This window comes from Littorina saxatilis, linkage group LG3, assembly GCF_037325665.1.
Source record: "Littorina saxatilis isolate snail1 linkage group LG3, US_GU_Lsax_2.0, whole genome shotgun sequence".
In the NCBI taxonomy this organism is placed as follows: domain Eukaryota; kingdom Metazoa; phylum Mollusca; class Gastropoda; order Littorinimorpha; family Littorinidae; genus Littorina; species Littorina saxatilis.
This window is the reverse complement of record NC_090247.1, coordinates 4,060,166-4,076,146: the sequence shown is the minus strand read 5'-3', so window position 1 is coordinate 4,076,146 and position 15,981 is coordinate 4,060,166. Positions and strand designations below refer to the sequence as shown.

General features: G+C 44.5%; 1 protein-coding gene across 1 annotated transcript in view; it reads right to left on the bottom strand.

The window, feature by feature from the left end:
* The window catches only part of LOC138961421 (uncharacterized), a 15,424-nt gene extending 1,668 nt beyond the window's left edge, over positions 1-13,756 (bottom strand). Inside the window, exons 1-4 of the mRNA XM_070333041.1 lie at positions 13,517-13,756; positions 12,707-12,715; positions 6,330-6,504; positions 38-253 (exon numbers count right to left, since the gene is read on the bottom strand). Coding sequence (XP_070189142.1) covers positions 38-253; positions 6,330-6,504; positions 12,707-12,715; positions 13,517-13,680 — 564 coding nt within the window. The 5' untranslated portion in view covers positions 13,681-13,756. The remainder of the gene's footprint in view (positions 1-37; positions 254-6,329; positions 6,505-12,706; positions 12,716-13,516) is intronic.
* Between the last annotated feature and the right edge of the window lie 2,225 nt (positions 13,757-15,981).

Sequence of the window (15,981 nt, the reverse complement as noted above, 5' to 3'; positions counted from 1 at the left end):
AGCTACAAAATATCTTATACTATATCCTCATACACACCTGCCAACCGCCTGACACAGTAGCTTGAAACTCGGACCCAAAGGCAGTGTAGATGGTCTGAAAGACTCTCGCCTTGTCCGAGAAGGACAGGTCACAGAAGGACGGACCGCCGTAACCAGGGTTCGTGTAGCAGGGCACGTGCGAATCGAATGCCTGTGTCTTGACACTGGAGCAGGAAGGGGCTGGCGACTGTCTGAGCACTGGTACCAGTTTTACCTGGATTGTAAAATAAGTAGTATTTAGTGTTAGCGGTTTCCGAGCGTACCTGGCTTAGGTGCACGAGAAAGTTACCATCAAACCGGGAGCCACCCGCAGTGTTGGATTGGTTGAAACTGAGATGTGTTGTGATTTCAACGAATCAGAACCCGCGGTTTGTTCTCTCCCGTTTGGATGGCACCCTTTGTCGGTTCGTGAAACTTAGCCCTGAAGTCTTAGAACAGTTCGGAAAGCATGTAATGTTAGTTTCCCCGTGAAAATCAAGAACGAAACACGTGAATTGAACTGGAGTTGTGTATGACCCTCTTAAATCAATCAATCAATCATCAATCAATTAATCCTTCATCAATCAATCCGTCAATCCAAAAATCTATTCATCAGTCAATTCATCTATCATTCAATCAATGGAACATTCATATAATGTGTATCCATCAATCTTGAATAAATCAGGTGATCGATGAAACAGTTCCCAGCGATTGGACAATAAACTAATGAAAATGAATTCATTTATCAATACATGTAACAAGAATGCATGTCTATATCATGTATATGTTTTTACATTTAGTCAAGTGGTGTATGAATACGAATACGAATACGAATACGAATAAACTGTATTGTCATGAAACGTAGTGTTTATAAGACACGGGAAGATAAATAACCAAATGATTACATTGTTTCTTTTTTTTTGAAGCAATTATATACAAATTCTCCCAATTTAGTTTGTACTTTGTCTACTTGCAAAAGTTGACTTGGTACATCATATGAATATATAGGTAGATTAATTTCACTCATGAAAGATTTTCGTAATTGGTTGTTTTCTATGCAGTTATCTAGAAAATGTATTGCATCTTCTATTACTCCACATGTTTCACATAATCTATTTTTCCTAGGTGTATTGCTGTATCTAACAGTTTCAATTTTCAGGTCGTGGGCACTTATTCTCAGTTTACACAACGATTGTTTATATTTTCTTTGTTTTATGCATAACAGATATGGTTCCGTTTTATAATTTGTTACTATTTTTTTTATAAAAATGTAACTTTGGTGAACTTCTTATTTGACCTTTCCAGAGTTGTTTATATTGGAGTTCCAATATTTGACATATAACATATTTTAACCTTTTGACATTAAAAGTGGATTGATTTTTCCACACATGATCTAATCCAATGACTTGTAACAATTGTTTTACAAATGATATCCATGGATATATTTCACTGTCTTTGGTGTACATAAGATTATATACTTTGCTCAGATGAGATGTTTTTTGGAAGATCCAATATGTGTAACCAGTATGTATAAGTTACAGCTCCGTCCATCCATGGTATCGCCTGATATTTTGTCGAGACTGGGTCAATGAATATGATGACGTCACTCAAGGCTCTGCCGAGAGTGACGTCATTATATTCTTTCATCCCGTCGAGACAAAATATCACGCGATACCATGGATGGACGGAGCTGTAACGTATATATGGCATGACCAAAGTAAAGAGAATTTGTCATGGGATGTGGAAACAAATCATTGGAAATTCACCATGGGCAATTAACCCAAGCCTGGAAGTTGTAGAACTATATTTTGTTTCAGTCTTGGCAAGGCCAGTTTTGTCCAGTTCCGCAAAAGACATCATGAATTCATTCACCCTGCCGAGACGAAAAAAACAATTCCATGGATGAAAACGTATAAGCTTATATCCCGTGACGCATCAAAGCTAAATTTTGTTTTGAAATGTCTTCACAACGTACAGATAACTTATAACGACATAATCGCCTTCACAAGACAGGAAAAACGCACACTTTGTTTGTCGTCTGCTACAAATCTAGTCTTGTTGGTTGACGGAGAGAATAAAGCTTCAATCGTACCTTCATCAGCAGGAATAAATGCTCAATCCGCTGTCAGTTCGCAACTGAACCTTGTTTTTTTTCTTTAACTTTTTGATTAATATTGAAACGGCAATCCAAAAGAGTGTTTCAGCTGTTTCAAGACACAGGCTTAGCTCCTTCTTTTGAGTTGCTTTTCAGTCTAAAATGACACCGGAAGCGAACAAATTGTTGCGTATACTGTCGTCACAAAAAGACGTCATGACAAAGTTACACGCAAAGCGAAAGAGACTTTGACGTCATTTACTTTTGTTCGGAATTTTCTGTCTGTTCCTAGCTTGTCAACAATGCCAATGGCGCCTCGTTTTGGTGCTGGACGGCTGTTATGATACCGGAAATCACGCCCGGACAGTAAGCCTCCCGTAAACCATCACAGGTACTGTCAGGCTTTTACACACAGTACAAACACCCTTCCATTTGAACGCTCACCAAACGGGAACATCCTAGGTGCCCTACGTAAAGAGCGAGCAATTTTTAAAGAATTAATTTTGCAGATTGTCTCGAACACTTTTTGGACCCATCCTGAACTCAGGTCAAACATGAGTTACTTCCCTTCGGGTCTCATTCTATCGATGTAAACTGGCGATAGCCGTGAATCGATGATTATCAAAATGTTTTTGGACCGTGGTGCGTTTTTGCGCTAGACCTAACTTTTAGAATCTAAATAATAAATTGACAGCTTGTTACACAAACATTCTTCAATCATAAAAGAATTCTTTTTTCATCAAGACAAGATCAGTACAATTCGAAGTTGTGAAAGTTTGAAAAAAGAAAAGCCCGGAAGCAGGGTCACGCAAGGGTCGTAGCAGACGACGGTTTATGCATATCGCCGTTCCTCTCAACAGTCAAAAGCCATCGCTATCACCAACTCATGTCCCTAAAAGGAAAATTTCCTGTGAGGACGTTAAGGACCTCCATTTCTTGTGAACCACAGCCGTTTGTTTCGTGCATAAAAACGTGCTATTGTAAATAAGCTCACATCGAGTCGCGTTCAAATAACTAACTGACGACTACATTGTGAAAAAGGGAAACTGGATCACACGGGTTCACGATGGCTCAGGGGTAAGATAAACCACGCAAAAATAAATTATTTGAAAATTGTTCGCTCTTTACGTAGGGCACCTAGGATGTTCTCAATCGGTGAGTGTTTAAATGAAAGGGTGTTTGCAGGGCCGGACCCAGGGGGGGTTGGGGGGGGTTCCAGGGGTTCCGGAACCCCACCCCTGGAAAAAGCATGTACCTTGCTTTGAGTGTTTTTTTGTTTTTTTTACTAGTTTTAGCACCAAAACAATGCTGCTCTTAACCCTCAAAACAAGGCCCAGAATGCACCAGATTGCACAGATTTTAACCGTTTTTCAAAAATTTTCCGGGGGAGCATGCCCCCGGACCCCCCTAGTTACGCTTGTGGCTTCGCCACTTCGCTGATTTGCCCCCCCAAAAAAGGAGGAACTCCCCCCTTACAACTCATTTGGTCCGGCCCTGTGTTTGTACTGTGTGTAAAAGCCTGACCGTATCTGTGATGGTTTACGGGAGGCTTACTGTGCCTTTAAAAAGAATAGAGATATAGAAAAGCGTGCTATCCTTCTCAGCGCAACCGCTACCGCGCTTTTCTGGATTGTTAATGTCACTGCCTTTGCCACGAGCGGTGGACAGACGATGCTACGAGTGTACGGTCTTGCGGAAAAAATACAAAGCGTTCAGTTTCATTCTGTGAGTTTGACTGAGCTTGACTAAATGTTGTATTTTCGCCTTACGCGACTTGTTTCTTCTGTGTGTGAACTTATTCACGTGCAAGAGAGAGAGAGAGAGAGAGATAGAGAGAGAGAGAGAGAGAGAGAGAGAGAGAGAGAGAGAGAGAGAGAGAGAGGGAGGGAGGGAGGGAGGGAGGGAGGGAGAGAGGGAGGGAGGGAGGGAGGGAGGGAGAACTCGAACTCGAAAACTTTATTACCGAGGGATGATAGCATTAGGTCCATATGGTCCTTTCTTACAGCTAGTCCCTACTATAATACACACATGAAACAAAGAACAAATATGAAGAATCAAAAAATCAACAACAACAAAATCAAAAAAATCAAATAAAACAAAATTATGTAGGGAAAAGTATAACAAAATAAAAAAAAAATTCAAAAGTGTGCTTGTTAATGGAAGCATACTATGCACTTTCTCTTTCACACATCCTCATACACACTCGCACAAATTGTACACCGACTTAGTCGTTAGAGAGGTGCTTTCGGAGCTGTCTTTTAAAAGAAGATAATGACAGACATGACTTGATATTTACAGGTAGTGAATTCCAAAAGAACGCACCAGAATAAGAAAAACTAGTTTTAAACAAATCGATGCGGGGCCTTGACAAGGTTATTTCGAGTGTTTGAATAATATGACGGAGATGATTTGAAGCGTTGTATAAGATATGTTGGGGCGTCCTTATAGACGACTTTATACATAAATGAACATTTATTATACAAAAGCCGCTTTTTTAAGCTTAACATCCCAATACTTTTCATCTTTTCCTTTGTAGAAAGAGATGGACTGGGCAGAACTAGTTTAGCAGCTCTACGCTGGAGAGAGTTCAGCTTCTTCAAGTGAATTTCACTACACCCGTCCCATACTAGGGAAGCATAATCAATATGGGGTTTTATGTGGGCATTGTAAAATAGTTTTCTTGTGTCTAGATTAATAATGCTTTGTAACTTTGACAAAAGAAACAGGTTTTTAGCAATTGTTTTGCAGATTCCATTGATGTGAGTCTGCCATTTGAGATTATTATCAACAGTAAGTCCCAGTAAACGGTGCTCAGCTACTTGCTCAATGGAGTGCTCATTTAGGGACAGACTCAGAGTCATTTCTGAAAGTTGATGTTTTTAGCGAGTGCTGATTATCATAGACTTTGTTTTTACTGGATTAATAAGCATACGATTTGCAGAACGCCACTCAGAAACATCGTTTAGGCTCTGTTGTAATTTGTCTTGAATTTGTGCAGGGCTTTTCCCTGTTGCATGTAAGGTAGTATCATCTGCTAACATATGACATTCAACAGATTCAGACTGTAGGTACAAGGGCAAATCATGTATATACATGCAAAATAATACAGGTCCCAAAACAGACCCCTGTGGCACTCCACATTTCACAGTGCCCTGAGAAGAGTACGTATCGTGTACGTATACAGATTGAACCCTCTCTCTAAGATAAGAGTAAAAAAAAGCGACAGTGCTGGAACATTTTAATTTCTGTAGAAGGATCTCGTGATCCACGAGGTCAAAAGCTTTTTTTAGGTCCAAGAAAACATCACCAGAAATGTCTAACCTATTTATGGATGAGTACCATGAATCAGTTAATCTGGCAAGGGCAGTGTTACATGAATGTTGAAAGCGAAAACCAGACTGAAGTTGATGCAAGAGATTGTGGTCCTCCAAATAAGTAACCAGATGTTTTTGAACATGCCTTTCAAGAGGCTTAGATAATACCCTTGGGAGAGAGAGAGAGAGAAAGAGAGACAGACAGACAGAGAGACAGACAGACAGACAGACAGACAGACAGAGACAGAGACAGAGACAGACAGACAGAGATAGAGACAAAGATATAGAAAAGAAAGAGACAAAGACGTACATAGACAGGTGGAGTGGGGGGGGGGGGGGCAGAAAGGGTAAGATGGGGGCGGGGGGAAGGGTTAGTGCGAAGAGAGAGAGAGAGAGAGAGAGAGAGAGAGAGAGAGGGAGAGAGAGAGGGAGAGAGACAGATACAGAAACAGAGAGAGAGCTAGAGAGAGAGACAGAGACAGAGACAGAAACAGAGAGAGAGAGAGAGAGGGGGAGAGAGACAGGGACAGAAACAGAGAGAGGGAGAGAGACAGAGACAGAAACAGAGAGAGAGCTAGAGAGAGAGAGAGAGAGAAAGGAAAACAAAGAGAGACACAGATCACAGAGAGTGAGAGACCGACAGACAGACAGACAGACAGACAGACATACAGACCGACAGACAGACAGACAGACAGACAGACATACCGACCGACAGACAGACAGAGAGACAGACAGACAGACAGACAGACATACAGACATACAGACCGACCGACAGACAGACATACAGACATACAGACCGACAGACCGACCGACCGACAGACAGACAGACAGACAGACAGACAGAAACGGAAACACAAACGAAGAACGAAAGAACAAATCCTTCCACAGAAAATGCACCTCACCTGCAAACACTTCTTCACGGCAGTAACCCATCGTTTACCCTCGGAGCTGAAGTCGTTATAGTTGCTCGTATAACGATTGCAGTAGTTCTCGGCGTAGGCGATGGCATAGTCTCCACTTTGTCCATCACACGGGATTTTCCTCTCCAGACAGTTCCGGTACCAGTTGCAGTCAGTGTGTTACACGACACTTGAGATTGCCACAAGTTCTCAAACGTCGTATAGTTGTGTTCTTTTATTCTACGTCGCCCGTCTTCGCAGCAACAGAAAACAACTCGTCAAATTGAGTTCGAGGATTTATTCAGCATTCAATACATACAACTGCACAACGTAGCAGAACTCAAATAGAAGCTTCTTTTAACATTCAAATCGCGCTTGTATATATAGTAAATACTCAATCTCGAGAATATTCCAGACCGAACATGATACAACTACATTATACGAGCCGTCTATGGACTAGAACAGTGACGCTCTCTGTGACGCACATCAAAAGCGCCGACGCACTTAATCCGAACGAACGCCACGAACTCACACTACAAACAGCGTGATAAACAACTTGTTTTGACAGGACTAGAAAGTTCACCTGCATTCTCGTCCAAGCATAAATATTGTGTTTACAAAATATAATATCGGTACTTTCCCACAAAGTACAAATAAGTCAACTACATTCAACACACAAAACTGAACCAAAGCTCAGCAACGGTAGCGTTTCCTAACATTACCCCCAACACCAGAAGAAATTTACCTAATTTCTTTCAATCATTGAAACGCTACCTGTACACATATTATGTATACATAACAGATTGAAAACCAGGTATGTACATTAGTCTGTTGGAGAGTGAACACAGTTTTAATCACATACTCGGCTGAGAAAATCTGCTCCAACATTGTCTGAACCCTTAATCGATTCCACTCGCATATCAAAGTTCTGCAAGTACATCACCCACCTCATGATACGATTATTCACAAACTTCGCAGAGTTCAGGTAGGTGAGGGGTTTGTGATCAGTCTGAAGCACGAATTTCACCCCTTGGAGGTAGAGTTCAAATTTCTTGATTCCCCACACGATGGCTAAACACTCTTTCTCCATGGTCGAGTAGTTCTTCTCGGCTCCTGACAGCTTCTTGCTGGCATAGCTGACCGGAAACGGTTTACCTCCATGCTCTTGCATCAGCATGGCGCCGATCCCTTCGTCCGATGCGTCTGTACGCAAGATGAACTCTTTGGCAGTATCAGGAAGGCGTAGCACCGGGTCTCGTGACATCAGGTCGCGCACGGTCTGGTATGCCTTCTCCTGAGCTGGCCCCCAGAGTATTCGGTTGGGGCATCCTTTTCGGGTCATGTCCGACAAAGGCGCCGTTATGGCGGCGAAGTTTGGAATGAACTCTCTGTAGTACCCAGCCAATCCAAGGAAGGATCGCACCTGCTTCTTGGTTTCAGGACGTGGCGCATTGAGGATCTTGGTGACGTTTTCCAACAAAAGCCCCTTTTGACCTTCCTTCAGTGAATGACCTATGAAGTCAACGTTGTCGGTCCCCAAAATGCACTTGCTGGGTCTCACGGTCAGATTAGCTTTTGTCAGGCGGGAAAACAATTCCCTCAAAGTCTCCAGATGCTCCTCAAAGGTCTCCGTGTGGACTAGCAGATCATCCCAGTAGTACACAACATTCTTCATTCCTTTGAGCATTTTTCGCATTCCCCTCTTCAGGGTAGCACCACTGTTCACCATGCCAAAAGGCATCCGCAGGCACTCATACGTTCCGTCTGGAGTTGCAAAGGCGGTCTTTGGTATGTCCTCTTCGCGCACAGGAATCTGCCAATATCCCTTGCTGAGATCGATCTTTGAGAAGATCTTACTGCCAGTCAACCGTCGGAACAGATCAGCCGCCGTCGGCATTGGTTCAGGGTCAAACACGGTGATCTTATTCACTTTCCTGAAGTCAATGCATACCCTGTTTGTACCGTCTTTCTTCTTGACAACAACAACGGGAGATGAGTAAGGGGATGATGACTCACGGATGACCCCCATCTTCAACATGCTGTCGATGTCCTTCTTCAAGGATTTCCGAGCCTGAAACGGGATAGGGTATGGTTTTGAGCGAACAGGAACGTCAGATGTGAGGTGGACTTCATGTTCGACCAAAGACGTAGAGCCTGGAACATCAGAGAACCTATGGGTGAAGTCGCCCATAAAATCATGCAGCTCCTTCTGCTGATCTTCTGTCAGGTCAGGTCCTAGCTTGACGTCATCCACTCCCTCTTTCTTGTGGAGGTCTCCCAACTCCAGTAGTTCCTCGCCGTCGAACTCGTCTAGTTCGGCTGGTTCTTCCACACTTGCTGCGACCTGTACTGCTTCCGGAGGTCTCTCCACATACAGTTTCAGGAGGTTAGCGTGGTAGATCTTGGACTTCTTGCCGACATTCACCTTGTAGTCGTTGATCCCTACCACGGCCTCAACCTCGTATGGGCCTTTCCACTGCATCAGTAGTTTGTTGTGATCAGTGGGAAGCAGTATCAGCACTTTGTTACCTGGTGTAAACTTCCTGTTTACGGCTTTGCGGTCGTAGTAGTGCTTTCCGCTATCCTGAGACTTTCTCAAGTTTTCTCTCGCAATCTCGAGAGTCTCCTCCAGTTTCTCTCGCAACTCGAACACGTACTGGTAACTGTTCTTCACTTCAGGTGTGTCCACATCTTTCGTCCACAATTCCTTTAGTATCTGCATCGGGCCTCTCACGGTCCGCCCGTACATCAGCTCGAACGGGGAGAATCCAGTGGACTCTTGTGGCACCTCCCTGTATGCAAATAGCAAGGCATTGATGTAGCGATGCCACTGCCTTGGCTGCTCACTGCATAGTTTCTTCAGCGTGGACTTCAGCGTCGCATTGAATTTTTCGACCAGCCCATTGCACATCGGGTGATAGGGTGTCGTAGTCAAGTGACGAATGCTCAGCAGCCTGTTGACCTCTTCCATGCATTCAGAGACAAACTGTGTCCCCAGGTCTGTGAGGATCTCTTCAGGAACCCCAATTCTGCTGAAAATGTCCACAAGTGCCTCGGCAACAGTCTCGGTGTCAATTTTCTTCAGAGGCACGGCTTCTGGGTACCTGGTTGCATAGTCTACCAGGGTCAGTACCCAACGATGACCCGCTTCACTTGGCGGTTTGATCTCGCCGATGAGGTCAATGGCCACCCTCTTGAAAGGTCGGTCGATCAAAGGCATCTTCTGCAATGGCACTTTCGGGACCCTTCCTCGAGGTATGGTTTTCTGGCAAATATCGCACGATCGGCAGAATCGAGTCACATCTGCATGCAGTCCTGGCCAGTAAAACGCAGCCTGGATTCTGTCTGATGTCTTCTTGACACCCAGGTGACCTCCCATAATAGAGTCGTGGGCCACCTCCATCACCTGGCGCCTAAGTGGTTGAGGCACCAGAACTTGACGTAATGGCTTCCCACCGTTGACTCTCGCGTGCTGGAACACTCTGTACAGGATCTTGGCCTTCACTTCAAATTGCACAGTGCCTTCGCCCTTAGTCATCTCCTTGACAGGACGACTCCTGTACTTTGTTAAAGTCAAATCAGCTTCCTGTAGCTGAATCAGCCGATCCCTGTCCACGACAGCAGTTGCAGAACTGTTGGTGACCCTGAGTGGCGTAGTTGTTTTGTCCTTCTTCGCCTGGGCTCTGGTCGTCACAGCGCTTACAACCTGCGGCTGGTCGCGGCGATGCACAGTTGCTCTGTCATCTCGTAACAGTTCGCTGATATCTTCATTCGCGAATGGCAGTGGGTCTTCCTCCTCAGCAGCAGGCTGAGCTGAGCCCATTCTCCATTCGAAATCAGGGTCATCAGGACGTCTCGCACCCCCAATGTTCCCAATTAGTAGATCGTACAAGGGCTTCTTCAGGCAGACGGCCTCAACTTCTCCGGTGAAGTATGGAGTATCGATCTGGATTTTTACCACTGGTGCCTTCACGCATTTGCTGTCAGCCATGAGCGTCCACTTGAAGTCACCAGTGAACTTCTCTGTTGGCACCAGATCCTCTTTGACGATGACCCCATTGCAGCCCGAATCTCTGAGAACAGTCACTTCCTGCTTCTCAACAAATCCCTTCGACACGGGCATGTTCGACACTGACACAGCTGCGCTGGCGACGACAGAGATTGACTTGCCATTGGCGAGTAGAAGCTGGCCATCAGATATACATCCTTCCACGTCCGATGGTGTAGCCACTTGCTCGGCAGCCCTTGGAAGTATGACGCTGCTCGCACATACTTGTTGGTTCGAGCCACTCGTTTGCCTCTTGTTGTCGTAATATCTCCGTCGATATTCTTGCGCTTTGTCATTGACATGTCCGTTATTTTTCTTTTGGGGACAGTTGGCGACTCGGTGGCCCTTGGCATTGCAAAGGAAACACGTTATGTTCTGCCCTTCATTGGATGATGGTGCGGACTCAGTTTGTCCCTTGGCAGGTTGGTTTCCCTGGTTCCCGCTCTTCTGGAAAGGTTTCGATGACTTTGACGTCCCCAGAGTCCTTCCATGAGCAATGAGATAACGCTCAGCAGCATCAGTAATGTCCTTCAAACCCCGCAGTTTTTGCTCTTCCAAGCGGGTCGCCAGGTCCTTCGGGCAGGCATTAAGGAACTGCTCCTTCACGATCAAGTCCCGCAGACTCTCGTATGACTGCTCTTCACCTGATAACTCCACCCACTTCTGCAGGTATGACGACAGGCGCTCCACAAACTGGCTCGGTGTCTCTCCAGACAATGGCTGGCATTCGCGGAAGCGTTGACGGTAGCCCCTTTCAGTGAAGTTGTAGCAACGCAACAGAGCTTCCTTCAGCACATCATAGTCTCTGGCGTCATCATTTGAGAGTCTAGTGTAGACCTCAAGTGCTGCCCCAGTCAAATGTGCGCTGAGTTGAATCGCCCAGTCGTCGCGCTGCCATCTAGCACTCTCAGCGAACCTCTCGAATCTTGCAAGGTAGCAGTCGATCTGGTCCTTCCCGTCAGCGAATGCTGGAAGTTTCGGTGCCCTGTGTAACATTTGCTGCTGGTTATCTCTTTGGCGTGGTGCCTCGTGCTCATTTTGAACACGCACCATTTCTGTCTGAAGCTCTAAACGTTTCGTCTCCATTTCTATTTGGAGCTCTAAGCGTTTCAGCTCAATTTGCCTTTCTTCACGCTGTGCTTCTCTTTCTCTTTCTTTTTCTTCACGCTGCGCTTGTCTTTCTTCACGCTGCGCTTGTCTTTCTTCACGCTGCGCCAGCAGTCGTGTCTGGGACTCGACGAACTCCGTCAACTGCTTGCCTTTTAGTCCCAGTTCAACTCCTTTTTCCCAGAACTCAGCCATTCTGGTCTTTTCCGGTGCGTTCGTCTGTATTCTTTTACAGCCCCGAACGTAGACGAATGTAGTCTTCTAAAAGAACACAGTCTCTACTGCACCTCCGATGCTTCTTTTGTCGCTGTTCACCTTCGTAGACGCAGGCTGCCACCCTCCTCGTCTAACGTGACGGCGCACTCTGCTCACGATACGTACACGACGTACCTCAGTCGTATTTCGTAGTATTAATGCACTAGCTCCGCGACGAAGTCCGTCTCGTCCAAACGGCAGCTAACCTCTGTAATCCCGATACACTCCGGCGTCGCTCACCGTACCGAGCTGCGGCGATTACCAAACTCTTCACCAGTCACACCGAATCCACGGTTCCGTAGTCTCAATACTGATCCCTCAGGATACACCTGATTGATGGCTACCTCCTGTGACTGTCTTGACACTGGTCCTTGTTACTGGAAAACCCTTGGCGTTAAACGTAGATCCTTGGCTTGGCCCCCAATTGTTACACGACACTTGAGATTGCCACAAGTTCTCAAACGTCGTATAGTTGTGTTCTTTTATTCTACGTCGCCCGTCTTCGCAGCAACAGAAAACAACTCGTCAAATTGAGTTCGAGGATTTATTCAGCATTCAATACATACAACTGCACAACGTAGCAGAACTCAAAAAGAAGCTCCTTTTAACATTCAAATCGCGCTGGTATATATAGTAAATACTCAATCTCGAGAATATTCCAGACCGAACATGATACAACTACATTATACGAGCCGTCTATGGACTAGAACAGTGACGCTCTCTGTGACGCACATCAAAAGCGCCGACGCACTTAATCCGAACGAACGCCACGAACTCACACTACAAACAGCGTGATAAACAACTTGTTTTGACAGGACTAGAAAGTTCACCTGCATTCTCGTCCAAGCATAAATATTGTGTTTACAAAATATAATATCGGTACTTTCCCACAAAGTACAAATAAGTCAACTACATTCAACACACAAAACTGAACCAAAGCTCAGCAACGGTAGCGTTTCCTAACACAGTGCCTGACGGCCTGGCAAAAGAAAAGTGTGACATTTCATTTCATTGCATACTTTGTCGTAAGGGAGGTTGGGAATTTCATGCAGCACTTTGGAGTGAACTTTCTTTACAATCGTGTTGTATACTCAAGCGAAACGGGTCGCCCAAATACGGCGATCACAGGCCATCTAGAAGGTGTTTATGACGCTAGTAAAGCCTCAAAATGGCTGTGCAAGCTTCAGCCAAATCGCCATGCTTTCACTGAAAAGTGCAGTGCCAGTACCGCCCATACTTAGTATCCATATGCTTGGAATCGGGTAGCTTCCTCCCAGTGAAAAGTTAGCAGCAACCATAAGGCTCGTGCTACCCAAATGTATGCGTGTTCATTTGTAATCAGATACCTCTATTTACGGTAGAATGACAGAGGACTTTTACGTGGCGCCGCGATGACACCGCGATGACACGTGTGGGAAACGAATACCTTCTTTGCGTCATCATATTAAGTTGACCCTACTAGCTGAACTACTAAACACACGTGATTTTTTATTTTTGTTTTGTTTAAAGTGGAATATTTGTCAAAGCAAAATATTCTGGGAGTTCAATAATTGCTATAAGGCTAGAATTACACAAAATAGTGCTCATTTCTAACATAGCAACTGAAACATTACTTTAATATGGGATTTTGGTACAATGGTTTTGAACAGCCCGGAAATAAGTAGTAACGGTCTTGGTAAAAACAAATCCAGTTTGCACATTATAATTTTTCAGGTCTACATAGTGATCAAATGTGTTGACATCGCTTTACGAAAACAAAATAGTCATATATATAGAATACCTGTAGCAACTGGAAGGAATAGATCTTCCTGACGACGACGACGACGACGACGACGATGAAGACGATGACCGTCTTCCAAAAATCCAGGCATCAACTTGGGGCAACAGCAACACGGCCAGAGCCAAAAACACCGTAAACACCAACATGGTCCGAGGCATGGTCATTCCGCTGGTTCAAAACTGCTGCAGTATAGTTGGTCCAAGCTGACTAAACAACGACAGAGAAAGTGTGGATGATGTGTTGAGTGGGTGTAGGTTTATAAGGGCCTCTGTATCCTGTTGACGATGACTAACCAGATTGCGTGTTGGAAACTTATTTTCAGGGTTGGAGGGGAGGAGGGGGCTTTGGTGTGTGTGTGTGTGTGTGTGTGTGTGTGTGTTTGTGTGTGTGTGTGCCAGTGTATGTGTGTGTGTTTGTGTGTGTGTGTCTGTGTGTGTGTGTGTGTGTGTGTGTGTGTGTGCCAGTGTGTGTGTGTGTGTGTGTGTCAGGTGTCAGTGTCTGTATCCGTGTCTGTCAGTGTAGGGATGATCGTGAACAAAGTGTTAAGGGGTTTTGGCAGGCTAATATATCATTTTGACAACATTTCCACACAAATGTAATGTATTTCTCAAAAACATTGCTCAACAAGTCAGTGATACTGCGAGTATGGGGTGGGGGTGGTTGGGGTGGTGGTGGTGGTGGGGTGGTGGCAGTGATGGTGGTGTGTGTACGTGTGTGTGTGTGTGTGTGTGGGTGTGTGTGTGTGTGTGTGCGCGCGGGCGTGTGTGTGTGTCAGTACGTGTGTTTGTGTGTGTATGAGTATGCCGGTGTGCGTGAGTGTGTGTGTGTGTGTGTGTGCGTATGTGTGTGTGCGTGCGTGCTCGTATGTGTGCGTGTGTGTGTGTACGTGTGTCAGTGATGTATGTGTGTGGCTCTCTACCTGTCTGTGTGTCTGTCTGTCCGTGTTCGTGTGTCTGTCTGTATGTATGTGTATTGTTGTTTGTACTTGCGTAAGTGTGTGTGTGTGCGTGAGTGCGTGTGTACGTACATTTGTCTGTAACTCCGTATCTGTGTGTATGTGCGTCTGCGTGCTTATGTGTCGCTGTGTGCGTGTTCCAGTCTGTTATGTATGCAGTCGTTGACATTTTGGCAGGGTAACCATTGGTGGAGATCATCACGCGAAACTCAACGAACCCGGATCATATGAAAGTGCTGGATGCAGCTATTGTTTCGCTGTTTTTGTGTGCACAATACATCCGGGTTTAGGTCAATAGGCGACTCAACACAATGTTAATTAGACGGGACTTTCCATTTTGTTAACACAGTGAAACCACTGTTAATCGCCCCCTCCCCTTCCAGCGTGTTAACGACCTCCCTTTCAACCTTACATTTTGAAAATGTCTGTTCGTAACGTCAGTAAATGTCCCTCCCTGTCAAAATCAGATTGTTTCGTTGTTATTGTTTTGTTTTGTTTTTCTGGTTGCTTTTGTTTGTTTGTGTTTAAAGGCATAGAAAGCTGATGACTATTCACGCTAATTGCTTTACCCACAGCTGGAGACATGCTAAATTAAGTTCCCTGCAAGATATTGTGGTCTAGGACCCCTTAAATGTTGAGATATTTGAATTTTTATTTTGATCTAGATCGTCCTATTTATAGATTTGCCAACAGAGGTAACGTTGACGCAAGGGAAATAACTCCGCGTCTTTGTTGACATCCTCACTTTTTCAGAGGCTAGAACAAGCTGTAATGCATGTATATGGACCGCGCATTGCGACATATCGTCATTATATGGCCTTATGATGCATTTGACATCGATTGTGGGCAAACTACACATCGTAAACACGGGAGCGAGTTAGTAAACCTTTAAAATATGTATAGAGAAAACTACATGGCTTGCTGTGTCCTGCCAGATTTACACGAGTTGCTTTTTCAAATATTGTATTCCGAGCAAAAGCGAGCTTTTCAATATTTGAACAAAGCAACGAGTGTAAATCTGGTATGACACAGCAAGCCAGGCACAATGTAAAAACAGTTGCAGAAACACAAACATCAAAACCGTCAGGCTTTTTCGGTTTTTTTTCACTTTTGGCAGCGTTCACTCTAAATTTGCCGCCTAAAACGGACTCGTTTCTGTCCACAGCCAAAGCTTTCATAACACAAAAATGGCTATATATGACAGCTAAGACAGTATTTGTTACATTTTAACAGTGTGTACCCCGAGTTTCTACTGCAAAACAAAAATAATAGCAAAACCTCAAAGTATGTGTGAGTCCCCTAATATGGACCACCTTCAACAAATCGAAGAAAATAAAAACTAAAGGCAATTTTAATTAATTCATTAAGAAGCTTGCTGAAAATAACCTATAACTAGCCTTCGAGATTTCAAAAAAATATAACAAATAGTCTTTTTTTTGTGGAAGTTGATAATTTCACTTATTTTCACTCTGTTTTTGATAAGCTTCTTCAGTTTCCTGGTGTGCTTCAA